The following is a 26,381-nucleotide window of genomic DNA, read 5'->3' as shown; positions in this document are numbered from 1 at the left end:
GGTTCAACCCCCTTGGTACCGGTCTCGTCATGCTTCATGCCCGCCACAGACACCCCACAGACTGTTGGAGGCTTGTTTTACCAGTTTTTGTGACTTGCAGCGACCGCTTGTTGTTTGCTCGCCTCTACATGATCGCGACAAACGGCGGTTTTACTTTCAGCCCTTGTCGTGTCACTTGGGGCTGTTCTGTATCGGAGGATCGTTGTTTGTGTGAATGAAATACAAACACATACAAAACATGCTTGAAGTTGGGAATCGGAATGTTCGGTCATTGGGCGAAGAAATTTTCCGGTGTAGAATACTTCTTGAACTTTCTTCTAAAATGAATTGGAATCAGTTATATTTTGACTATTTGAAATTTTCTAAAAAAAATTTATGTCTGTTTGATATGTTAAAAAAAAATAAATAGATTGATTAAAAATTTGCCCGCTGATAAATTAATAATTTATTAACATGCCCTACTCAGGATCAAATTGTGCCCAAAAGGGTTAGAAGTTTTCAACACGAAACTAGTCGATCGGTCCAGTTTAACAAAAAGAGCAAAGCAAACAATTTTTATGGAGACAAGAAGAACAGAAGATTTTTCAGCTTTGACTTCCCACGAATAAAACAAAGATATCTCAGTTTTGGGCTGACCCCAAAAAGGCAGACAACTAGCGCAGAATATCCTGTTTGGAAAAAGAAGTTAGTTAAAGTTAAAGAAGAAATTAAAAATATGGTAAAGAGAATACGAGCAAAATTGTAAAAATATGAATGAAAATGGAGAGACAAATATGATAAAATGGTACTAGAAATGTCAATAGAACTTGAATTAACAAAAGTTATAAGGATATGTAGGAAAATGATAAGGATTTTGGCCGGAGCCGTTCCTTCAGAATAATGATATAAAGTAAAAAAAATTGAACACACGTTTTTTGGGCAATTTTATTTTTGTATTAGTGCATTAAAAACGTGTTTTTATTATATTATACTTTTTTAGCATTTCCTTTCTAATTACATTTGACACTATTTGATAATCAGACTCAACCCTCTACACGTATCATGGGACATTGATACTTTTATTGAGGTACAATTTATAGTTTTCTTAACATGAAACTTGGATCATTTGAAGAACATTGAGCCAAATACAACGCACAGAAAGATAAAGATAAACAGCATGAGAGATAGAAGACACGTTCATCTTACCAACAAATAGAAATAGGGTAGAGCACAATTTAGAGCGTAAGGTGCATTTGAGAGAGTTGGTACGAATAATGCTCCCAAAATGAGCATTACATTTTCATAGGCAAAAAGCGACCAAAAAAAGAGTAATAATGATCATAATAAAAATAGAAAAGTAGAAGATATATAAAATAACATAAATCCTTAGAAGAAATAGCTAACAAAAGAATAAGAACAAGAAGAAAAGGTGAAGTTAAGAGATAAACCAGAAATGTAGAACAATAAAAAGTAAAACGAAATAAGAGAACGAAAAAGAATATAAATAAAAAAGATATGAAAAATAAGAAAAAGAAAAGGCATTTAAAAGGTAAAAAAGGAAAATAATGTAAAATAATAAAAAATTGAAGAAATTATGAAGTTGAAAAACATTAACAAAATACGATGACGGAAAACGGAAGCTTCAAGGTAAATTTTCTAATCAGTCATAACTAAAAGCACTGCACTGTAGCAGTGCAGCGGTCGCTGTTTTCGTCAGTTTTCAACTGTCAATTTATGCAAACGTCAAACACACACTTCAAATGCATGTCCTAAACGTAGCTTCCGTGCACATCAAACCCGATTATCCGGGGAATAACACGGTGCGTTTGTTTTGGTAAAAAAGGGTCTCGAAAGAACGATACCGCAGGGGACGCACGAGACATTTTAATTATTTGTCGTGTTTCGTCATCGTTTACCGCACGCCTTAATCATAACATAAGCAATAGCTCAAATACGACCACGGTCCGGTAAGGCGCAGCTTGGACACAGTTTTCCCCATCCAAACGTGGTGCGATTTGCAGGTGGTGCAAGAATGTCCTCGTTCACCGAGACGGGACTAGTGAAGAAACTGTTCGATCTCAATCAAAGCCAACAAAGCATTCAAACCCTCTCGCTGTGGCTGATCCATCATCGAAAGCATCATTCAATAATCGTTAAAACATGGCTGAAAGAGCTCCAGAGAGGTAAGTGTTATGGGGGAGGCGACCACTCACAAGCTTTAGGAGACACCTTGCTCAAGCCTGACTGCATTTGATCCTTTTGCAGCACCAGCAGCGAAGAAGCTCACCTTCATGTACCTGGCGAACGATGTGATACAGAACAGCAAGAAGAAGGGCCCAGAATTTGGCCGGGAGTTTGAGCACGTGTTGGTAAAAGCGTTCAAAAATGTGGCCCAATCCTCGCCGGAGCCGAAAACCATCAACAGCCTCAACCGTATCCTCGGCATCTGGTGTGATCGGGGTGTGTACGAGGAACCTAAGATTAAAGAATACTCGACGGCACTGAACGGAACGGAAACCATCCCGCGGGTGGAGGTGAACGGTAGTGATAAGAAGCGAAAGGGGGACAGCAGCAGCGCAGCGGAGAGTGAAGGCGCCAAAAAGCCTCGCCCAGCCACTGCCAGCACGGAAAAGAAAGCAAAGAGTGAGGTGGTGGAGGTAAACGGGAAGGTAGAAACGCACATTACGCTAAGTCCGCATCAGCCCGACGGTGATCCGCCAGAGCCGGAGGATCTGATTAAGGTAATTCTTGACCTGGAAAACTCGGCATCGAGCGATGCGGTGGTACGAGAAAGAATAGCCAGCCTTAAACCGGAAGTGTCCGAGCTAGCCGCACTGGACAAGCTGGAAGACAAGGAGGCCGCTATGAAACTTGCCGCAGACGTAAGTATTGCTCGGTTGTGAGTAAAACGAGTTTATCGTTACTGATGGAGCTGCTCCATTTTCGTATTGCAGGTAAACGATGCCATAAAGATTCTAAACGATTACAACGCACGGTTGGCGGTGGAGATGGACGACCGGAAGAAATTGACGACCATGCTAAGGGATTTCTTGCGCGAACAACAGGAGCTTCAACAGCAGGCCGAAAACCGGCTAGCAGTGCGTATTATTGTGCAATCGAGCAGAAATAATAGAAATCACGTATTTAAAACAAAACAACAACTTTTTATGGCTGCTTTCAGGAATATCAGAACAAATTATCCAAAATCAAAGAAGTACAAAAGGAGGTACGAAACCATATGAACAATCTGCCCGACTTGACGTCCCTCCCGGATGTGACCGGTGGTTTGGCGCCGCTCCCATCGGCCGGTGATTTATTTAACGCACACCATCATTAACTACGACGAATATGCGATGATCTGATCGTTCGAAACGAGAACCCAATCCCATGTTACTAAAATTGGGTGAATTTGGAGCGTTGCGGATCATACCTACTCTCAGCATCAATCAATTTACTCCCGTGTACGTGTGTTAGAGGGATATAGTTGTCTGCTTCTTCATTTATTTTAATTTCCAAAACGAACCCTACAAGCAATCTACACGACCTCCTGGAATGGGACCTCCCGAATCGACGTCGGAATATTGAATATAGAATTAAAGCGCCCACCCTCCCTTAGACTCCCCGAAACCAAATAATAAGTAGTCGAATCGAATTGGACAAGAATGGGTCCCGAAACGCTTGGCATTGGCGTACGGAATAAGCTGGATTGCGTTTGCGGTGTACATGTTGTTGCAATAGTAGTATCCTCGGTGCGGGATATGTTGTTCAGGAATCCGCGAAAAAAGGGGTAAATAAAGGACTGTTTTAGTCGACAATTGTAGCCAAAGTTGTGTTTGAATCATTAGAGCTTTGAAAAAATGATTTTTTAAGTTTTATTTGCCATAAAGTAAATAATTTAGAAAATAATGAAGGGCGAATCAGTTAATGTTTCATTACTAGTTACGCATTTTTCATCCATGTTTCCAAACATTTTCCTTAACCATAAACAATTAACCCTTAACATTCAATGTGCATAAACATACAATTAAGTAAATCACAAACACATGCGCAATGGCAAACACATACCTGTTGCGTTGCTACATCGTTCCCGCGCTAAATCGAACCAACCAACCACGTGTTGCTTCCCACTCTCCAAGTGCCGACGCCGTTTCCAAGGCCAGCCGTTGTTAGGCGACGAAGAAGTGGCAAACAAACAAACGTCTGGTGCAAAATCGATTCTAGCACATTCAAATATAGAAACACAAGAAGAATAGTGCTTGATTGTGGGCCACTTAGCAGTTAAATATTTGTGAGTGGGAAAATGCAGCTAAAATTCATGAAAACTATCGTTGAAGCACAGGTAAAGGGCAAAGCTTTCCCTAAAATGCGTCTATTTTTCAAATCGACATCGCTTTCCTCCCCCAGGACCACCTGTACCGGGTGGCCGGACTGTGCTGGTCCGCCAACAATCAGAAGCTGGCGGTGGCCACAGCCGACCGCACCATCCTGCTGTTCGACGAAAACGGCGAACGGCGAGACAAGTTTTCCACCAAAGCGGCCGACCCAAATGCGATGAAAAACTCGTACGTTATCCGGGGCATAACGTTCAGCCCGGATTCGAGCCGGCTGGCGGTGGCTCAGAGCGATAGTATCGTGTACGTGTACAAGCTGGGCGAGCAGTGGAATGAGAAGAAGGTGATCTGCAACAAATTCCCGCAGGGTGCGGCCGTTACCTGCATCTCCTGGCTGGCCGGTGGGTTGATCGTTGCCGGGCTGGAGGACGGGAAGGTACGCTCGCTGTACTGCAAGAACAACAAATCAAAGACACTGTACGGGACGGACAGTATGGTTGTGACACTGGCTCAGAACACCAAGGGCACGGGCGTACTGTCCGGGCATGAGGATGGTTCGGTGGTACGCTTTTTGCTGGTGGAAGAGCCAGGCGAACCGACCGGACGATTGCTACAGCATCCGGTGGCACCAGTGGCGCTGGCCTGGCCCCAGGGGGGCATCGTCGTGGCAGGGTGCGATAAAAAGATCTGCTTCTACGATCTGCAGGGACGAGCCATGCGCACCTTCGACTACGCAAGGGATGAGATGGAGCGAGAGTTTACCGTGGCCGCTGCCAGCCCGAACGGGCAGGCGGTGGCAGTGGGTAGTTACGATCGATTGCGCATTTTTAGCTGGAGCCCGCGGCAAAACGCTTGGGCCGAGTCGCTCTGCAAAACCATCCCCAATCTGTACACCGTAACGGCCGTCTGCTGGCGTAAGGATGGTTCCCGGTTGGCCGTCGGCTCGCTGTGTGGCGCAGTGCTGGCGTACGAGTCGGTCCTGAGGCGCACGATATGGCAGGACAAGTTTGAGCTAACGTTCGTCGCTCCCAGCCAGGTGTTGTTGCGCTCGCTGCACGAACCGATCACGACGATGCTGGTCGAATCGCAGCTCGGGCTCGAAATCGATGACATTCGAATTATGGGCAAGGATAGCTATCTGGTCGGCCGGACGGAGGACTCACTGATCCTGTGCGATCTGACCCGTTCGCTGACGAGTGAAATTCCCTGGATTGCGACCGGGCGCCACGAGCGGTTCTATTTCGAAAATCCCACGGTCGCGCTAATCTTCAACGCCGGTGAGCTGTCGTTGGTCGAGTACGGTGAACACTACATCCTCGGCTCGGTGCGGACGGAGTTTGTCAATCCGCACGTCATCTCGGTACGGCTGAACGAGCGGGGCAACACGCGCAATAACAAGAAGCTCGCCTACCTGCTCGACATGAAGACGGTGTGCGTGGTCGATCTGATGCTTCAGTCAACGATCGCGCAGATTTCGCACGATTCCAAGATCGACTGGCTGGAGCTGAGCGAAACCGGGCACAAGCTGCTGTTCCGCGATCGCAAGATGCGCCTCGTGCTGGTCGACGTGGGCACCGGGCAAAAGCAAACGCTGCTGGCGAAGGTGGCCTTCGTGCAGTGGGTCCCGTCGAGCGATGTGGCCGTTGCGCAGAGCGATACCAATCTGGCCGTCTGGTATAACATCGATCTGCCCGAGCACGTCACGATGATGCCGGTACGGGGCGACGTGGTGGACGTGCTGCGCGAGGATGGGCGCACGGAGATCATTACGCGGGAGGCTGCGTCGGAGCACGTGTACCCGCTAGACGAGGGGCTGGTAGAGTTCGGCACGGCCGTTAATGATAGTGACTTTGGGCGTGCCATATTTTACCTGGAGTCGCTTGGTGATCGTCCCGCCGCCAAGGCAATGTGGCATAATTTGGCGAATATTGCGCTAGCGCAGCAGAACCTGCGTGTGGCGCAGCGCTGCTTTGCGGCGCTTGGCAATGCGTCGAAAACGTTCTACCTGGGGGAGATGATCAAGATCGCCGAGCGGTACGAGGAAACGACCGGGCCCGGTATGACGTGTCCGGAGGTGCGCGCCATGATGGCACTGCTCGGTGGAGATTTGAGGTGAGCTCGGGAGGACAGGAGAGCAAGATGTCCTGAGTGAAAGTGTGTTTGCCTTTTCCAGAACTGCTGAACGCATCTACATCGAGCAGGGTGACATTGAAGCTGCCCTGGCCATGTACACGAAGCTGCGCCGTTGGGATGATGCGATCAAGCTTGCCGAGCGGCGTGGGTACCATGGACTGCCCGAGCTGAAGGAAGCACAGATGGAGTTTCTGCTCACTACAAGCCAGGAGGAGAAGGCGGGCGAGGTGCTGGAGGAGCGTGGCGAGAAGGACAAAGCCATGACGCTGTACATGAAGGCGAACAAACCGGTCAAGGCGGCCAAGCTGGCATTGAAGACACCCCACCTTCTGTCGAACGAGAATCTTGTCACACGTGTATCTGCGTCGTTGATTAAAGCGGGTAAGTGGACATTAAAAATTAAGGTTGTCCTTTTATTAGTATTGTTCTTGTGATGAGCACGTCGTGCTGATACGACCAGACTTCCAAACTGTCTTCAGGCTGCTCGAGGTTCAAAACTGCATTCTTCCATTCCCAAGTATACCATCCAATATCCAGAAAGTCCTGTTCTATCTTATTATCATCTTGTGCTTACGAGCACCTGACTAATGAGGTACAATTTCTCCATCTCTCTATTATACCACAGACAATGCATCCTGGCGGACATCTGCACCATCAAGATTACCGCCAAGACGTGAGCAATACGCAAACCGTTTAATCCATAGAGAAACATAGTCCGCTCGAATGGTTCAATAATCTGTGTAGTATACGACTACCGGGCTTATGAATGTGCTATATTTATTACATGTATCATAAGTTTTCGAAGATTTCTGGATATCAATAGAGTGTGTAGCTCGTATAAAACACTTTTCCCCATTGCACAATGCATCTATGAATAACGCTACCAATAACAGAAGTTACTAAAGCACCAAGGTATTCCCTACCCTCTCGAGGTTATTGACGTCTAACTAATACGCAGCTTTCCAAGTCGATTTATACCTTTACCAAATTGTTCTTCTTCTTATTATTACTATTTTTCGTTTTCTTCCGCCATAATTACCTACTCGATCTGGTCGGCATCTGCAGGCTGTATAGGCTGTATGTATTAGTACTACACAACAGGATAGTCATTCCATGCTAGTAGAAAAACGATCCTAATTGGAATCGATGATCTGAGAATCTGACAATGTAGTGACGATGACGATGATATAGTATATTGGACCACCTGGTCGCCCCAATTGATCATCAGTTTAATTCTCCTTCTCGCTTTATTCTTATGTTTGTATGATATACATCTGCAGTCATCCTTCCCATGTTATCGATGTTATCCAGGGAATTGGAGAATACAGCCATTAGCTTCGCATATCACCTAACAGATTTATGTTGAAAAATGGTATAACCTGAGATCTTGTTACGATACGAACTTTAAGGAATCCGACAAAATCCGAGAGATTTTCATATCTTGCAATGCAAATTGTCTGTGTTACCTCCAAAAAACCCAAAATCATCTCCAACTCTCAATATCATTGTATAGGATAGGTAATAAAGGTAGCATTGAGAAATGTAAACGCACATAAGTTCGAGTATTCCAGTCAGTCTATTTTGTTATATACTGTGTACTATATACTGTATGAATGTCACTCAGTTTCTGTGCCTTCGAAAGTTCTTCTTGTGTCCAGAACTTCTCGACAATCTTGAAAATTCCGTTCCCAACCTACCACAGCCAGCTGATAGCGTGCTCTTTGGCTGACTGCTTCCGATGACAGCTTCATCCAGAGATGGAGAGAGTACCACGCCATCTACACTGCTTCTTCCATTGATACTGCTGCTCTGCAACCACTGCCACTGCTGCTGATGATGATGTTCTGTTCTACCTCTAGTTCTTCGAATTAGCACTTCTACCTTTCATTTTTTTTCCTTTCATCTGTGGGCTTTAGACAACATCCGGCTCGTACCACTTTTAAAAAAAAACTCTTCTTATATTTTCTTACTTGCAGAATTGTTTGAGCTCGCGGCAGAGCTCGCGAACCGTACTGGGCAGCAACAAACGGCAATCACGCTGTACCGCAAGGGTGGTGCTTACGCCCGGGCCATCGAACTAGCCCGCTACGTAACACCGGACGATGTGACCAGTCTTGAGGAGGAGTGGGGTGACTGGTTAGTTGGCAAGCGACAGCTAGATGCCTCCATCAGCCACTACATCGAAGCGGGCTGCACCGTAAAAGCCCTAGAAGCAGCGGTCGGTGCAAAGCAGTGGCGCAAAGCGGTACAGATCGCCAAAGTCGTCGATGATCCGGAAGAGATCCAAAAGTACGCCGTCGAGCTGGCGGAACATCTCTGCCAGATAGGGGACGTGAAAACGGCTGAAGAGCTGCTGGTGCGGGCCGAGCTGTACCGGGAAGCGGTACAGCTGCTAAACAAGCACGGCCAGTGGGAGAAAGCATTTGACATTGCGGATCGCTTTCTGCCCGGTGCGGACGTGCGCGAGATGTTTGTCGCGCTGGCGAAAGGACTCGAGCAGGAGGGTAAGTACCGGGATGCGGAGCGTGTGTTACTCACGGTGAATGAGCCCGATTTGGCGATCAACATGTATAAGGAGCTGGAGCTGTATGACTCAATGATAAGGCTGGTGGAGCGCTATCACAAAAGTCTGCTGGAGCAGACGCACCTAAACCTGGGCCGACAGCTAGAATCGAAGGGTAGGTTTAAGAATGCCGAAGTACACTTCCTGGCGGCGGGCGATTGGAAGGCTGCCGTCCACATGTACTGCACTGCCGGCAAGTGGGAGGAAGCGCACCGTGTCGCCAAGCAGAAGGGTGGCCAGCCGGCCTCCGAACAGGTCGCCTTCATGTGGGCCAAATCACTGCCCATCGAAGGAGCGGCCCGATTGCTCACGAAGATGAGCCTGCTGGACAGTTGCATCGCGTACGCTTGTGAGGCCGGTCAGTTCGATTTTGCGCTTGAGCTGTGTAAGGTGAGTGGCCGTTCGGCGGACGATGTGCATCTGAAAATTGCGATGGCCCTAGAGGATGATGGCAAGTTTACCGAGGCGGAGGCGGAATTCCTACTCGCAAACAAACCGCGCGAAGCCATCATGATGCACACACACGGTGGCGATTGGAAGTCCGCCCTGCGGGTTGCGGAAAAGTATCTACCAGAGGCCGTTCACGAGGTGCTGCTAAGCCAAGCGAACAGTGCACTGGAAGCACGCAACTACCCCGAATACGAAGCGCTAATGATTCGTGCCGATCGACCAGATTTAATACTGGAACACTACAAGGAGTACAACATGGTGGCGGACGCACTGCGCATCGCCAAGGAGTACGTGCCGGGCGCGGTAGCGGAACTGCAGAAGCTTTACAATCGCATGAACCGAGGCACGGGCGAATCGACCGACTCACGCTATCTGCTCCAGAAAGCATCGGAACACGCCCGCAACGAAGAGTTTCGCCGAGCGACGGAGTGCCTGCTGCAGATAACGGAAGCGAACGCCGACGAACCAACGGTGACCCGTGCGCTGCTTCGTGCCGCCGAAATATGCAACCAATTCCTCGAAGGCCCAGAAGCGATAGAGATGGCCCGCGAGCTTGGACCACGGCTGATCGAGATCAACCAAATTGGGCCAGCGGCACAGATGTACCTTGCTGCGGAGCTGCCCCAGGAAGCGGTCGATGTGTTCATCCGCACCGACAACTGGGCAAAGGCACGCCGGCTGGCGAAGGAGATCGACCCGCAGCTGGTGGTGTACGTGGAGGCACAGCAGAAGGCACGGCTGCGCAACCAAGGCAACGTGGAGCAGCTGGCCGACATCGATATCGTCGGTGCGCTGGATCTGCTGGCCGAGCAGGGTCAGTGGGTACGGTGCATCGAGAAAGCCAAGCAGCACAGTGTGCCGGTGCTGCAGAAGTACATGGCGCAGTACGCGGCGCAGCTGATCCGGGATGGTGATTGTGTGGCTGCGCTTAACCTTTACCTCGAGCACGGGGTTCCACCGGTGGCGGCCAACTTTAACATTTACAGCCGCATAGCGCTCGAGTGTTTTGCGCTAAGAGAGCCCGATGCGGGAGCGACCGTTTGGAAGAATGTTCGCACGTTTCTGCTGAATTTAGTGCAGGCACTGCGCGGTTCCGATCAGGGCGAGGCGGAAGTTATCGATCGGTTCGAGCAGTTGCTAGTGATTGCGCATTACTACGCAACGCGGGCCGCGTGTCGGCAGGCACCCGCACTGCAGTCGATCGCGGTGAAGATATCGGTCGCTTTGCTGCGCTACACGGACATCATTCCGTGCGACAAGGGATACTACGAGGCGGGAATGGATTTGCGTGGTCTGGGCCGGGAATCGGAAGCGTTCGTTATATTGAACCACTATCTGGACGTTTGTGAAGCGATCGAGGAAGGTTCGGGCAATTTGGTGGACCATTCGGATCTCTCTTCCACGGACTTTCCCAGCTCGGTGCCGATTCCGGCCGAGCTGCATCTCAAGAACGAACTGCAGCTGCACGAGGAAATCCGTGAATGGGTACTGGCGGTCAGTATGGATCAGAAGGTTGATCAGGCGCTGCCGACAGACGATCGGAACATGTACGAGGCTAGTCTGGGGCTGTCCGATCAGCCGTGTCTGGTGAGCGGCTATCCGGTGATGGGCCGGCAGCCGGTCGTGTTTCAGCGTACACACCGGTTGGCAAATCGGGATGCGTGGAGCAAGCTGACGGTGGCCGCCCGGATGGCACCGCAGACGGACATTCCCGGTGTGATTGATTTCATCGAGAAGTGGTGCGGCCCGGCCAACTTCCTATCTGGTTAGTGAGATAACGGTTGGATTGTAGTTGGTCGTTGTGTGTTTTGATTTAAAATTATATAAGGCCGCAAATACACGACGCGCGTTTCCGCGGGCGCGTTTAAACGCGTATAACAGTTCCGCAGAGATATCCAGCTGGGTATCTCTGCGTTTCCGCGGTAGCGCGTTCGAATGACATTTCATTTCTATGGCTGGATTGTTATACGCGTTTCCGCGGGCGCGGAAACGCGCGTCGTGTATTTGCGGCCTAACATTAGATTTGTCACATTTCAAATAAATAATGCTTCAAAAACAATAGAAAACAAAACTAAAATGTTTTACTTTCAAAATATTTATTCGAAATGTAATACTCATATTTTTGTTTGCTATACAATTGATTTTGAAAATGAAGTCAATAACGCGATTAACCAATACGAACGGTTAATGTCGTCTCTCATGACTGGAAATCCATTATCAATATTTTTATTTTGGTCGAACTTTGAAATCATTAGGAACATCGCAGTTCTAAAATCTGTTTCTAAGATCACGTTTTACATACATCGTTACATCTTGCATCTATTGCTTCAAATCTGTTACAAAACTTCTCAGCTGAAATTGTTAAATGCGTTTCCATAACTTCAAAAATACTTCAAGCATCAGATCTCAAAGTATCACTTGCCCATGAACTTCAACACGACCTACATGACTGTCGATAGAAATGAGCTAATGAAAAATGTGGAACAGAACGTACTTTTGTAATGCTAATCCGAATATTGAGAGTCTTTATGAAGCGCAAGGTAGTTGTTACGTATGCGATTATTAAATCCGTGTCAAGTTTGATTCGCGTAGAAATACGCGAGGTGTGCTATCACCCTCATCTAGAGCCTGGGTATACGCAACGTGTAACGCGAACTTAATATGAGAAACTCATACTAACACATGGAACCCGCCCTTATACACTGATCATCCTCGGAAAAGACATATTATACTAACACCTTGATAATTGCATGGTCTTCTGGGTGTAAAAAAGGAGCTGCATGTTTAATAAACAATCATTCGCATTCGTAACACTAAAAGATTTTTTTGCGAAATATTTTTGTATATACGGATCCCGCAAAAAAGAATCGCTCTTCCCACTTCACCCACTTCTGTGACATAACCTCCTCAAAATACTTGAGGGTAGGTTAGCCATTGGCGTCGAAAGGCCATGAGTATCGTTGTTTGAGCGATTGGTTCGAACGGGTTTGAGTTACAAAACCGCATTCTTCGTGTAGACTACAAATTCATATGCCGTCGTAACAGTGGTTGTATGTAATATGCTGTCGGATTTATAAGATATTAATATGAGAGTTTAGACTTTCAGGAAACTCAATGAGGTAAATACAGATATCTGACTCAATTTGTTTTTAAAAAATTTAACAAACAACTACACGAAGCCGACATCTTCTATAAATGTCTTGGAGAGATGTATAGGACGTAAACTCCATCACAACGTATATAATCAAGAAATACATTTAGAATCAAAGATTACGCTACAGCCCTGTAGAATGTTACACTCTTGAAGACGCATTCAGCCGTACCGGCGAACTCGTTCGTTCCTGGGAACGTTCGCCGGGACGCTCATTTGCACTCATTTCATAGCCCTCTAGATAAAAAATTAGAAAACCGTATAGATTTTGTACTGGCAAACCGAGTTCGCCGGTATGGCTGATTATTCTAATGAACTGCGTCTGTAGCATTCAACGAGCTTTAATCTATTTTTTAAGACGTCCAAGGAACACACAATATAATACTCACACTGATTTGTGTTTTTAGGACGTTATACTTCGAACATCCTGTAGCATATCTGCTGTACAGAACTTATTATAATACACACTATCAGTTATAGAGACATTCAGCCGTACCGGCGAACTCGTTCGACTAGAACCATTCGTCGCTCATGAGTGGACAGGGTTGTACCACTAGGTTTGCCAGTACAAAATCTATACGGTTTTCTAATTTTTTATCTAGAGGGCTATGAAATGAGTGAAAATGAGCGTCGCGGCGAACGTTCCCAGGAACGAACGAGTTCGCCGGTACGGCTGATTGTAACACACTTCGGAAAGCCAAATCACACTTTTGCAACACATTCATTATATTACATCAACCAATCAATCCACACCATAGCAACACACCCAAACCATACCGTTCATAAAAAAAAAACAATTGAGACACATTTATCGTAAACAACCGAAACGCGCAACATAAGCAATTCAAGCGTTATTGTAGCAAAATAGATAAACTGAGAACGCATAGCAACTTAACGCTAAAAGCGCAGCGTAGGCAAAGATCGACCAACGTACCCGTTCCTTGGCTAGAACAGTTGAAACTTTCTAAAAAATTTGTAAAGACACTAAAAGCGCAGCATAGGCACAGAATGACAGACACCTCACTCAAATACAATGTATAAATTGCACCTAATATCAGTAACCTTTAATTGGCACAAAAACACATTCCAAAACCAAATGTACCAAACCTATAACATCTATTGAGTATAAATAAAACCAATTCCGATCGCGTCGGAACAGATTCGTTCGGTCTGCCAAGATGGGACGTTACGCTGCCTAAAAACTTCGCCTTCTAAATTATTTCAAGAGTTTGGTTATGTCCCCTTTCCCAAGGTAAGGCTTCTAAACTCCAACGTTTCCAGTAAGGGAAACCCCTTCCGGGTTTCTAACATCACCTGGACGATCTAGTGTCGAAAAGTCCACTTCGAACAAAGTATTATGCTACCTCAATACATGTCAGTGAAACACTGCGATGGTACGCGTGGATCTGTATGTACGCTCACCAGATTACATGGCGACCGTATCTAAAACCTAACATACTATATGGCGACCATTGCTATCTCCAAACTTACTACAATCCGACCGAACAATAGAAATGCACAGGGCTGCACAGTACTGTAATATAATTTACGTTGTGTCGTATACACTTATCCGGCCACATATCACACGGCAAACGTAAAAGTGAGGTATGATCTGTCGAGGATTTATGAAGATAAGGATAGTAACAGCTGTGGATCTACATATCATTGCTCAGCACTTTTAGTTATCTTCTATTGTTCAATACTGAGATCGACTTAACGATAGCATAAAGCTACACGAATTTACACTGATACATATGAGGATAACATTGAGTTTCATCTTTCACTCTTTCAAATTTCTTTTTCAATTTTACCTTCATAAGTAACGAGAAAATAGTGAAAGGCTAGCACTCAGTTTTCCACAACATATTATCAGTTTAACATCTTAAGTTGGAATTATTTACGAAAACTCTAAAAACCTCAATGCAAAAAATATGCACATCTTATGATGCGCCATTCTCTCTGCACCAAAGGGTTTACAAGCGTCCTCCACCTAGCTTAGCCGCGAGCAATTCCATCTTCAATATTCTACTATCCCTGTGCGGATAGCAGCTTCCGCTGAATGCTCCCGTTTTGTGCCGTTTTGTGTGTATGTGCCTCTCGCTTTTGTTCTTCTCCGTGCAAAGACGCCATGAACGACGGCGTAGCAGGTGCGCTATTTCCCAATCTCTCACCCATTCTGCACATCCACCCGGTCTTATCCCGTGCGATTCAAACAAAACAAATACAAAACACCCGACAGTCCCAGATGGGCAGGATTTCCCAGCACGCTCACATACATACTACAACAACGCAACAGGATACGGGTCTCGTAGCCAACGGAAGCTGCCAAGCGGAAGCAGTTGGAAGTAAGGCAAACGCACCGAGCACACAGAACCTCCAGCAGCACAGCAGCTTTCGGTAAAGCTGTGGCAACAATATCAACAACACAAGTTGTTGGTTAAACAGCAGAAATAGGGTTATGGTAAAGGAAGGTTGAGCAGAAAATAAAAGAAATGAAAAGGAAAACATCGTCCACCGAAGCTGGGAGTGCGACGTCCGGACAGGATGCGCGCATGGCACCTGTTGCGAGCGACGGAAACCTGTTACGGGATAAACTTTTCCTTTCGCTGATAAAGAGTTAGGTTCGCGGGTCTCTCTGAGTATTCCTTGGCTACATCATGGAAAGAGAGTGAGAGAGTGTAGACATCACGCTTTTCAGCGTGGTGAGAGTATGCGAATGATGCTGGAAGGATTGGAAAATTCAGAAGCATGGTGGCTGATTAATTCGTACCAAAATAAGAATCCCAAGAGCAGAATCGCTTACTAAGACTCACACAGGTTGTTGTGCTATGGGTAGGCTTTTATTTCATGGCGATTATCTGCTCCTCTATCGCTGTGATTGATGAAAAGTGATAAAGATAAGATAAAGATATTGTTTATGTTTTCATGAATTTTAATTACAAACAGCAATGGTATTTTCTGTAACAATTTCATAAAAAAATAGGCAAACTTAGCAAAATGAAGGAAGCCCTCATACAAGAAGAAACAGAACCAAGCATGCACGTCCTAAACCTTTGTTCCTGATTCCAAAAAAACGCGCCTTATTTCCCCACATCCAAGCGTATGCCTGATGATTTCACCAACGCTCACTGGTAACAAGTGGTTTATCAAAACAAAATACCATCTCAGCGACCGAAACCACCTTCACTGCGAGAGCCCAGGAGAGTCACTGAGAGTACCCATCTAGGGATGCAAGGAGTCTGTGTCTGTTGTTTCTCTTGTCGGACTGGCCCGTCGTGTTATCACAGGATGCTGTTCTCTCCGCTCTGGGAACACCTAAACCCGACACCTGAAATAGGATGCTCTGCTGGAGCAAAAGTTATCAGTATCCTTTCGAGCACAGCCAGTTCAGTTATCAATCTCCGACGGTCGGGAGCGGTTGGTCAGATTCACGGAGGTAATACATAGCGGGTCCGTTACCGTCAGCTACACCGTATTAAAGTAGAAGAGGAGGATGTTCCTACCCCGAATAGTGACATTACAGTGAGATGAGTTAAAAAATAAGATATGCAACATTACAGGAAATCGTTACATTTCTGCCTGACATGTTCTAGTGCTGAAATGTTTGAGCGTTGATGTGTGTGTCTTAATCAACATCTATTGTCGTAGCGTCTAGGCACCGAGTGAAAATTGATTCCAGCAGCTCCACGCATCAACAATCCCCGGGGGTGATTTATCGCTATTAATAGGCGTAATGCTGCGAGCTTTATATTCACCCCTGTTAAGCACGAGGCGCAATACTGAATGGAGAAGAATAGCGAGAAAGCACAGCAAGATTGTGAAATATTAGTGAAGGTTTTACGCTGTGTGAAAACAAAATTTTCGGGCTTTACATTCTGCCATGGCTTAGTTTGAATGTAAAAAAATATTTGAAAAATTGTTTGTAAAAGTTCTTGCTTGCTTGAGCTGCGGAAAGCGCATCACTCAAGGATCGCACTACTCTCATCAAAGAAGGCTGTGTCAAGGTGGTAAAAAAAGGTGAAAAAAGCTCGTGCTTGTCGTAAGATCGTGGATATCGGTGGAAAAGTTTCAAAAGTTTTTATTAGTCTTAACGGTGTTTCTTTTTGCCAGGTGAAATGTATTCATATGCCCGCTTAGCCATTCGTGCTGGGCGTGCGTGTCGTGCGAGTGTAAGATCGTTCTTATTAAATTGAATAAACAGTGTTTACGAAAGCTGTAAAACGAAATATAAAAAGCATGTGCAACGTTATCGTTTAAAGAAAGCTCTCTAAGTGAAATGAAACACAGTGCAAAACGAGTAAATATTAATTAGGTAAGTTTGCAAACCAAGCTTGCTGATCCCATTTCCACACCCCATTCCCAATTCCAGTTTCTACTTTTAACGAATCATGCTTCTGTTGAACCATTCCGTTATCAAGTTATAAATACGCACCGCGGCACCCCATTCCGCCATTCCGAGTGTGCGATTTATTAGAAGCGTTCGCTAGTATTTAACCATGCATGGTTTGACGACTGGAAAATTCATAAGCACACTTTTTAGGCGCTTTCGCACGCTTGCTCCCGGAAAGAAAATATTTAAGCACACCTCCACCATCCAGCATCCATCACGGCCGGATGGTTCCGGCACCGGGGGTTCATTATGTCGCGCATTTTGTGCTCGAGTTATGCTCGTAGACACAGTCTGAGTTCAGCGGAAAAATGTTAACTTTGTTCAGGTGGGCAAGAAAAACTCCAAAAAGCACACACACATACACACATCGCCCAAGTAAGTCCGATACATAGCAGTAGAAATGTGTGCAGACTACGTACAGAACGCACGCTGCTTGTGTATGTGTGTGTGAGTCTGTGTGGGAAGGAAAGATGAAAAATCCGTTACAAACCATACCGACCGCCCCGGGGCAAGCTCTTCATCAGCAGACTGAGAGGAGTTTCTGGCTGGCAAGGGAGTAAACCGTGCTGCCTAGGCATCGCTGAAAATGACACCTGACTGTTTTGGTGCTTGGACCGAGTGCTGAAAGTGGGTTATGTATTGTAGATCTTTTTTTGTGCTAGCGTTGTTTTATTCCTTTCGTGCTACAATTCCCTGGCCCAATAGAACAAGTTTTAATGATAAGTCCAACCAGGGACGCGGTGTGTCATTTTTGTCTGATATTAAACGGGCAGTTTTCAGTTTTGTGCTGCTCGTTTTACTCCTGTCCAGCGAACTTATGCTACCGTTCATTACGTTTGGCATTCAAATGAAACACGGGTGGCTTTTTGCTAAAATCACATCCCAGCTTATTTACTTGCCGTTACTTTGGGGAATAATTTCATTCAGCTTGTTTTACCATCCCAAAAAAATCAACCGAAAGAACTCCAGCTAAGTGCATCCTCCAATGGTTCTGAACAGCGCTCTAATTCAATTACCGTTTATCTTCCAATTGAGTTTTATGACCTTTCAGCGCAAATACGTATCCATAAAATGTACGATCTTGTCTCTTCCGATTTTCCCACTCGTCTTAAGGAAAGATAAACTGATCGAATCAATGCTCCTTGCCCTCGGGAGGGGAGGGATGAAGAAAGAGTGAAAGTGAAACGCTGAATCGTTCGATACGACATCTACGAGACATCCGACTAATTGAACGATCTCTAACCCGTGGTTTTCAAATGCTTTACGACAATCGTCGTGCATAAACCATCCATACCCCCGGGGAGATTGTCATCGAGCCCGGCAGCCACGGGCTCCAACGTCCCGCCATTTTATCTTCAAGAGATGACCTTTTCTGTGATTGTGCGGTAACCTTTATCTCTCTCTCTCAACCTTCCCCCTCCACTTCGTTGAGATCGAAAGATAGAGAGCGCTAACATTTGATTTTCAGTACGGCGTGGCCAAGCAAACGCTAAACGACGCCTGCCGTACGAGCAGACACAGGGATGCTTTAAACGCTGCGAAAATACACACTCCCTGCTAGCGAGGGCAATTTATTTCCATTTTTATCGTATTAAATTACATTTTATTTGTGCTACAATCTGCCGTAGGTGTAGTAGTGATGTGCAATGCGTTAATGTGACGGGAGAATATTCATATCTATTCGCTAAGCGTAGCTCGTCGTGTTAAAGTTGGGCATCAAAGATATATAATAAATTTTAAAGAGAATAGAATTTCCATTGGATTTTAATAATGCAAAGAATGTAACTCAACCACTTAATATTTTTTGTGAAAATATAGTGTGATTTGTGCATTTTGTGTCATAATTGGCAAATAGATGATCCCGATTTATACACATTGCGGAAGTGTAACAGTAAGTGTGAGTTTAAAAATTCTATGGATGGAATGTGATTTCGAAATTTGTTATTAATTTTAATTCCACCATTACGTAAATTTTTTTTTGGATAGCAATGTCTTTTGATGTATTACAAAAAATATCTAAACATTTTCATTTGAATCGAAAACGTGAGTTAGAGATTTATCCCAACATTGATAAATACGAATCAGATTTATCGTGTATAAATCCTATTTCTATGGTATAGTCAGTGGCGGATTTCACAGTACGCGGACTGAGCGGCCGCAGGGGGGGCTGTCAATTTAAGGGCCCCGGGGATGGTAAATCCAGCATATACAACAATGTGTACAGTAGTCTCATCGAGAACTTCTGTGCTCAATAGGGGACAATAGGGGACACGAAGAGACTCATACTTGGTGTTTGATACTTGGTGTCTAAAATGATATCGAGCTAGCCCTTGTTTTTATATTATATCGTCTCATAGACTTGAAAAAACGATAAAGTATAATTCGTAATACGTTGTTAGCCATTGTGTTAGATCGTCATCAAGAAGTTTGTGATCTAGGCGTTACACTGGACTCTAGTTTAAATTTCCGTTTACATATTGACAACACTGTTAACAAGGCATACAAGATGCTAGGTTTTATCTTTCGACAATTCGACAAAGTTTACAAGACTTGCTTTAAAATGCGACCAATTCAGAGGACTCTCGACCATGCTAAGTTATCGCTCACGTTACCTTCTGCTTGGCCTGCAGACGCTCCAGCACCGTTTTAAGGTAATCCAATGTGTATTTGTTGCTAATATATTTAAAAAAACGAATTAGACGTTGTCTATTAGAGAAGAGCAACATCTACGTGCCTTCGAGACCTCTTCGCTCTCGTAACTTGCTTGTTGGTGAGAGCAGGCGTACCTTACATGGATACAGTGAGCTATTACTAGCTATGACAAAGCTATTCAATACATGGTCTAATCACTTTAATTTTAATTTAACGACCAACGCATTTAAAGAGAATATTTTATAAATTTTCTATTTTGGCGACACCGGATAAAGGCAGATGTTAGGGGAATAAGTTAGGGGCTAGGTGTTGAATAGCTAAATAAATAAATTCAATTACCAATATGGGAAAGCGGGGCAAAATGGGCATGTGGGGCAAAATGGGCACCTTCTATTTAAGCATTATTTCACTACAAAGATACTTTCCAATGCTCAAAATGTATTCATTAGAGTATTCTATGAATATCATGTCAGTTTCATAACCCTTACATAACAAATAACATAGAAAAATGCAAAATAAGATATAGTAGCATATTGATGTAACTTTTGCCACTTCGAAAACAAGCTTAAACCATGGATGCGTGGATGTTTTCCATGATATATTTGTAAAGATATGATATTTCTATACATTTTTTCTGAAGAAAGCAAGGCGATTGGATGCTTATCTTTACTAATATAACAAAAAATACAAAAATGTTTCACGTAGGGCAAAATGGGCAGTTACGTATGGGACAAAATAGGCAGATGATTTTGACATACGGCGCTTGGTGAGGCTATGGTGATGTATTTGTCCCCAAAATAATGGTAACAGACACCGCTAAAAAAGATTCAATTTTGTAGATTTGAAGTGTAAAAACTGTTTTAATTTGATAACATACTTTTGGAAAAAAATTAAGGGCTTTCCTAAACAGCAAAACAAAAGATATGAAGAGAATACATTTCACGAAACATGCGCAAAAGCATAGACCCGACCACCAACAGGGACCCTCAACTCCTTTTATCGCTTAGGGCCCCGACACCCTAAATCCGTCACTGGGTATAGTTTTTGAAAACGTAGACGATTCTAGCTATTGTGGAACTTAAATCCAGACCTGCAGTACACTTAATCGTGCACAAATTTGTACATCAAGACAGCATGCTTGATGTGGCACAGTCTTGGATTAAAGCACTGCAATACCGAGTAACGGCTGCATTTCCAGATATCTTTCGGAAATTTCGTTATTGACTCACAACAAATGTTTGTAGTATTTGTATAGTTTTATTCATCGTAAAATTATGTTAACAGTTAGTTATCAATTCGAACTTAAAATCTCCAATCTTTATGTACAAATTGTACAATTTCTTCAAATTGTACAAAAAAGATTTTGTACAACAACATGTGAATATTTATGATATTAATCTTTTATATATTTTTATTTGAAGTAATAGCCGACTTGTAATAAGCTTTAACTGTCTGTGCTGTATTGAACTTGAAGCTCATCGGTTAGTCCAACAATCCAATTACTGCTCCATTTTCCATAATTCCATTCCATCACGACGAAATCAGCATACAACAGAATATTTTAACTCTGAAACATTAATTAGTCTAGGCATTGGTTCTTCATTCCATGTTCTAAAACTTAAAGCACGAATCTATACGCACGCACGTAATCAAACCGCAAAACCTCAAATAAATGCAAATTTTGAAACCAATCTTTGCTAGCGCTCCTTTCTCAGTTTGTCCAATTGTTGTATTTGGATGTTTGTCGAGCGGATATAGAAAAAGATTTTCAATTAGCCACAAATCTACTGTTTTTAATTATTAAATTTCAATTGCTTCTTCGTTCTCATCATTCAGTACGCCTCGCATTTTAAATTCATCTACACCGTGATAGCTACTACTTGTTCACACCCAACATGAGGCGTAAATGCGTTTCAACAAAACCCATCTCATTCAGGATGCTGGATAGCGTAAAATTGAAAGCAATGTCTCTAAGCACCCCCGCTCCCCCTTTTGCACCATACTCCATTGCTTCCATTGTGTTTGCTTTTCCTCTCTACCAGTGTACTCATTATCGCCCCATTATCTCTATTGCTCCATTAGCGTACGGTCGGGCGGCTAATTTTCACCTTCGACTGCACCATCTAATCCTCGCCGTAAAACTTTACACAGTGAGATTTTCCCGGCGTGTGAGTCGGTCCTAACGGTGCACGGGCCACAGTTACTAGCAATTAATTTTTCATACGCCCTCCCATCTAAGCTGTGTACGGCCCATACCCAACCAAACCATCGTGCAACTTTAAAAAACTGTTATAGTTTAATTAATTCGACCTAGTCTTCCAACCGCCATGCAGTGATTTGACCAAATTATTGTCGGGCGCTGGAATTTCATCCTCTTGATTGTAGGAGCAGTCAAAAGGCGGACTATTTTAAATTGAAAAAGAATCATACCACATCCAATACCATCTTTTAAGCGCCCAGTGGTTTACATTCTTTGACTCGACCACTTATGACTGCCTGTTCTTCACCGACGGGAGTCTTCCAAGTAGGTCATTGTGGTTTTCGTATTCGGTTTACGTACAAAATCAACATCAAATCATTGACTTTTAAGAGTATATTGAGGCGATTGCCCTTTGGCCTTTTAAGAGCTTCTTCATGCTGAGTGGGTGGAGCTATTTTCTGTCACATGCGGTCGTTTACGTGCGTTGAATATGTGGATCAGCTTTAGGAGGGATTGCAAATATTCGTCGTACATTTTTGTTCTGATTTTATACATTCGTCGATGTAAAAAATACGCCGAATTGCTGACAGCGTGTGTCAATAGATTATGGATTTGAAATATTATTATCAACAAAAGAAAACCCAATTAAAGACCACATTAAAAATAAATGAATGATCTCGTAGTACTTCAAAATAATAAATAAAAATACGTTCATTTGAAAAGAAATTCGATTTGAAATAAACAAAAAATCCATTACCCCCACCATATTTGTTGGGAGCAAGTGAAATACAACAAAGAACTTATTTCCCTTCTGTTGGTCCCATACCAATCAAGGCGTTGTATTAACATTCAAATTTTCTTCAAACCGTACCAAATGTCACCAGAACGAATGCAAATGGAAAATGGCATTTGCCACAGACGCTCGGAAATGGAAAACACATTTTTCATCCATTCCCTTTGTCTGAGAGCACAATGTTTCCTCATGGTGCTGTGAATGTTATTCTGTTATGTTTCCATTACTTATGTTTCCATTAATTTTACAAAAAGTGGTTTAAACTTGAGCGAAGTAAAAATTGGCGTGTGCAAAATGTATTGAAGAAATCAAATTACTTCAAAATTTCAACCATAAATTACCAACATTTTTTTGGCTACAATTGAGTTAAATGGATAGACTAGACACTAAACTTCAAATTTAACTTCAAAAAAAGCACACAATAGCACATAGATTTCCAGATAGAAGTAAAATAAAATTCAAACATTTCTCCGACAAAAACCAAATTCTAGCGATGATGAAGCGTGATTTTCACTGCTCAATAGGGATAAGCTTTCTTCTGCTTAAGAAATCTCGGCCGTACGATATCAGCATAATGATTGTAAACATCTACATTTCATCGCTGCGGGATAGAAATCCCAAAAGCGACCTTCACAGACTCGGGACGGTTATGAGCGGTACGGAATTTTATGGAAGATTTTCAATTGATGTGGCATCGCCAGACTGACCAGACTGTGTGACCATCGTCGATTGGTGCGGAAAGCCTGGTGCCATCGTTGGCACTCGTGCTCGAAAGAAACGAAAGCAAGGATCGAGATCGAGCGCTGTAACGTGTGATTTGCTTGTTTGTGGTTTGAATTTTTGCTCCAATGGCGGTCAAAGTGATAAACTTTTCCCATTTTCCGCACGGGTAGAATATTCATGAGAGGCATGAGATTTTGGATTGGCGCACAAAAGCCAATGCCGATGGTTGGTGGTGAATTCGATGGTTTTCATTTTATAGCCGCACAGTTGTTTGCTTTTTTATATTGAATGACATTGTTGGTATGGCTAATTATATATTTTTGGTGTGTGTAAAACCCACAGACACTCATGGTTGTTTATTGTTTGCGTTTACCAACGTTTACCACCGTAAAATGGTAATACGAGAACAATAGATATAGGTGTTAGATGGGAAAAGTTTATTGCAACCTTTATTAATCTGGCTAATTTGGTTTTACTGTTAAACTCCTCGTGTAATCAAAATATTCGTATGCTCCTCGCGCCAACAAGAACGAAAAATGATCGTTTATAACAATTTTATAAACCGATAAAAACCGATAAAAAAGTAATAATATATAGCATCCTAAATCCACCGAAGGCGATTCTAAAGTTTTATCCAACAATCATTATCATTGTGATGGTCAATATTTGGTTTTTTAATGAATGAATTTCCCTAATTCAATTCTAAATTATCACTGTCGTAAAAATACGCATTTTAATCATACAAGTAAATTTTCTATGGCAACAATTTTGTGACCTTTGTTGCAACTCTTCTTCATTTTTATTTTTCGCTTTAATGAGTCTCTTGGGTTTAAAATTGACTATCAAAATCATTGTTTAATTATGAAGGCCCGTGGAACAGTCGTCAACTAGAACGACTCAATAACATGCCCGTCATGGGTTCAAGCCCAAAATGGACCGCCCCCCGTAGCAAGGATCGACTATCCGGCTACATGGTAATGAATTAAGTCTCGAAAGCCTGTATAGGCCGGCATGCCCACGTAGGACGTTACGCCAAATAGAAGAAGAATTATGGAGGCTTCATGCCATACGATTATATTGTATTTAAAGATGCAAAGAAACAATATGTGCCCAAATGAGAGAAATTATTCCTACTTTACCTACTTTAATATTTTATTTAACTTTCCAGTTAATGTAAGTCTAAATTTGTTAACTTGGAAATGCTCGGAAGAGATGTATTGGTTTCTACAAGAACGAGCAGTTATTGATTACCTCTCGGACGATGCTTCGTCCCCAATAATCCACAGGGCTATGGTTCAAGTCATATGTCAATGGAAAACGTGTCGATTGAAGGATTGCAGAAGTATGGGTTCAGAAACTTTTACTAAAATTGTTTTTAATCCATCCATCACAGTTTCAATCAAAACAATTTATGAAGCTCCTCCAATATCTCGCTAAACTCGACAAGCTAGGAGTTCCCAGCTCGCTCGTACAGTGGCTTAAGTCTTACCTAATTAATCGCACATACATCGTGAAAATTGATAACCACATGTCCAAAGAAATAGTCAGCAGCTCGGGTGTGCCACAAGGAAGCAATATTGGCCCGCTTCTCTTCATATTGTTTATCAACGATGTTACCCTCGCTTTACCTCCCGACAGTATCAGTCTGTTTGCCGATGACGCAAAAATTTTTGCGCCTATTAACAACACAGGTGATTGTACATTCCTGCAAGACTGCATCGAAATTTTCTGTTCGTGGTGCAAGCGTAATGGACTGACTATCTGCATCGAGAAATGCTACTGTGTGTCTTTTAGTCGATGCAGGAGCCCAGTGACTGGGACCTACTTCATGGACGGCACTGCAGTTAATCGACAGAATCATGCCAAAGACCTGGGCGTTCTGCTTGACTCTAGTTTGAACTTTAAACAGCATATCGATGACGTTGTAGCCAGAGGAAATCAATTACTTGGCATGGTTATCCGGACAACTAATGAATTCCGCAACCCCATGTGCATCAAAGCTGTGTACAACTGCATCGTTCGTTCAGTTCTGGAATATTCGTACGTAGTCTGGAGCCCAACTACCGCTTCTTCAATTGCTCGACTTGAGGCGATTCAACGTAAGCTCACGAGATATGCCCTACGCCTACTTCCCTGGCAGGATCGCAATAATCTTCCTCCGTATGCTGCGCGGTGCCGTCTTCTAGGCCTTGAACCTCTTTCGGTTAGAAGACGCAATGCACAGTGCTCTTTCATCGCTGGATTGCTAAATGGCTCTATCGACTCATCGCCTTTGTTGCATCGAGTCGATATCTATGCACCATCCCGAACACTTAGGTCTAGAGAAACTCTACGGCTCGCTCAACCCCGTTCCAGTGCTGGTCGGTCTGACCCTATGTTCCGCATGTCGGCTGTCTTCAACACTGTCTCGGATTGCTTCGACTTCGACATCTCAACTCAGTGCTTCAAGGAACGTCTCCGGCTTTTGCCGTGGCCGCAGTGAATTGCGATGCAAATCTTATTTTTGCTAATTATTTTTTTTTCAATTGAACTGTTACATCTTAATTAGGCCATACGGCCCGTTGAAGATTAAATAAATAATAATAATAATAATAATAATAATATTTATAAATGAACTGTTCAAATATACATTTTATACTTTTACAACCACAACCAAACAAAATATTCATTTTGAGCCTGTTTCTTGATCAAAAGCGAGAACAATAGAAGCGTTTGTCAAAAGTGACATAAAATGGTGGTTTCCTTTACAATATTAGGCGGCATTGAACGCAATACTGAATAGGAAAACAATAGATTCAAGCAGTTTATTGTGAACTGAGTTTGTATTGTAATTACAGCTATTATTTCTGCTTAATTGGCTCAATAACGGCTTCCTGTATTTTGTGTAAATACAACGCCCAGCGTGTCGTGCAACATACATAGGTATTCAACAGGTTGTGTGAAAGGAAAATGATACACATACCAAATGTAATCTCGCTCTAATAACGTTCCCAGCCCTCTAGCGACACCTCAAACT

The 26,381-nt window shown here is 43.7% G+C and overlaps 3 protein-coding genes across 6 annotated transcripts in view; all 3 read left to right on the top strand.

Annotated features, from left to right (window-relative positions):
- Positions 1–1,790: 1,790 nt before the first annotated feature.
- Positions 1,791–3,799, top strand: LOC121594110 (regulation of nuclear pre-mRNA domain-containing protein 1B). Its single transcript, XM_041917071.1, has 4 exons — positions 1,791–2,162; positions 2,245–2,861; positions 2,934–3,077; positions 3,161–3,799. Exons 1-4 carry the CDS (start codon positions 2,012–2,014, stop codon positions 3,314–3,316), a joined length of 1,068 nt encoding a protein of 355 aa, XP_041773005.1. The 5' UTR covers positions 1,791–2,011; the 3' UTR covers positions 3,317–3,799.
- Positions 3,800–4,204: 405 nt separating this feature from the next.
- On the top strand, positions 4,205–11,460 carry LOC121594304 (intraflagellar transport protein 172 homolog). The gene is made up of 4 exons (XM_041917408.1): positions 4,205–4,318; positions 4,384–6,422; positions 6,484–6,824; positions 8,420–11,460. Exons 1-4 carry the CDS (start codon positions 4,280–4,282, stop codon positions 11,224–11,226), a joined length of 5,226 nt encoding a protein of 1,741 aa, XP_041773342.1. The 5' UTR covers positions 4,205–4,279; the 3' UTR covers positions 11,227–11,460.
- Positions 11,461–15,975: 4,515 nt separating this feature from the next.
- The window catches only part of LOC121593151, a 30,379-nt gene continuing 19,973 nt past the window's right edge, over positions 15,976–26,381 (top strand). The window contains exons 1-2 of one of the 4 annotated variants that reach the window (XM_041915270.1): positions 15,976–16,043; positions 16,718–16,919. The gene's annotated coding sequence lies outside the window, so the exon portion shown is untranslated. Of the gene's footprint in view, positions 16,920–26,381 lie in introns of all 4 variants that reach the window. The other 3 variants (XM_041915269.1, XM_041915268.1, XM_041915267.1) reach the window with 3 other exon arrangements.

The sequence above is a fragment of the Anopheles merus genome, chromosome 2L (assembly GCF_017562075.2).
Source record: "Anopheles merus strain MAF chromosome 2L, AmerM5.1, whole genome shotgun sequence".
In the NCBI taxonomy this organism is placed as follows: Eukaryota; Metazoa; Arthropoda; class Insecta; order Diptera; family Culicidae; genus Anopheles; species Anopheles merus.
Note: the sequence above shows the minus strand (reverse complement) of the source record. Positions and strands in the feature narration are given on the sequence as shown.

Bases quoted from the DNA above. Each gene is read 5' to 3' on its own strand.
- LOC121594110 (XM_041917071.1), top strand. From the start codon at position 2,012: ATGTCCTCGTTCACCGAGACGGGACTAGTGAAGAAACTGTTCGATCTC. The intron at 2,163-2,244 runs GTAAGTGTTATG...ATCCTTTTGCAG, and splicing joins GCTGAAAGAGCTCCAGAGAG to CACCAGCAGCGAAGAAGCTC. The intron at 3,078-3,160 runs GTGCGTATTATT...GGCTGCTTTCAG, and splicing joins AGGCCGAAAACCGGCTAGCA to GAATATCAGAACAAATTATC.
- LOC121594304 (XM_041917408.1), top strand. From the start codon at position 4,280: ATGCAGCTAAAATTCATGAAAACTATCGTTGAAGCACAG. The intron at 4,319-4,383 runs GTAAAGGGCAAA...TTCCTCCCCCAG, and splicing joins AAACTATCGTTGAAGCACAG to GACCACCTGTACCGGGTGGC. The intron at 6,423-6,483 runs GTGAGCTCGGGA...TGCCTTTTCCAG, and splicing joins CTGCTCGGTGGAGATTTGAG to AACTGCTGAACGCATCTACA.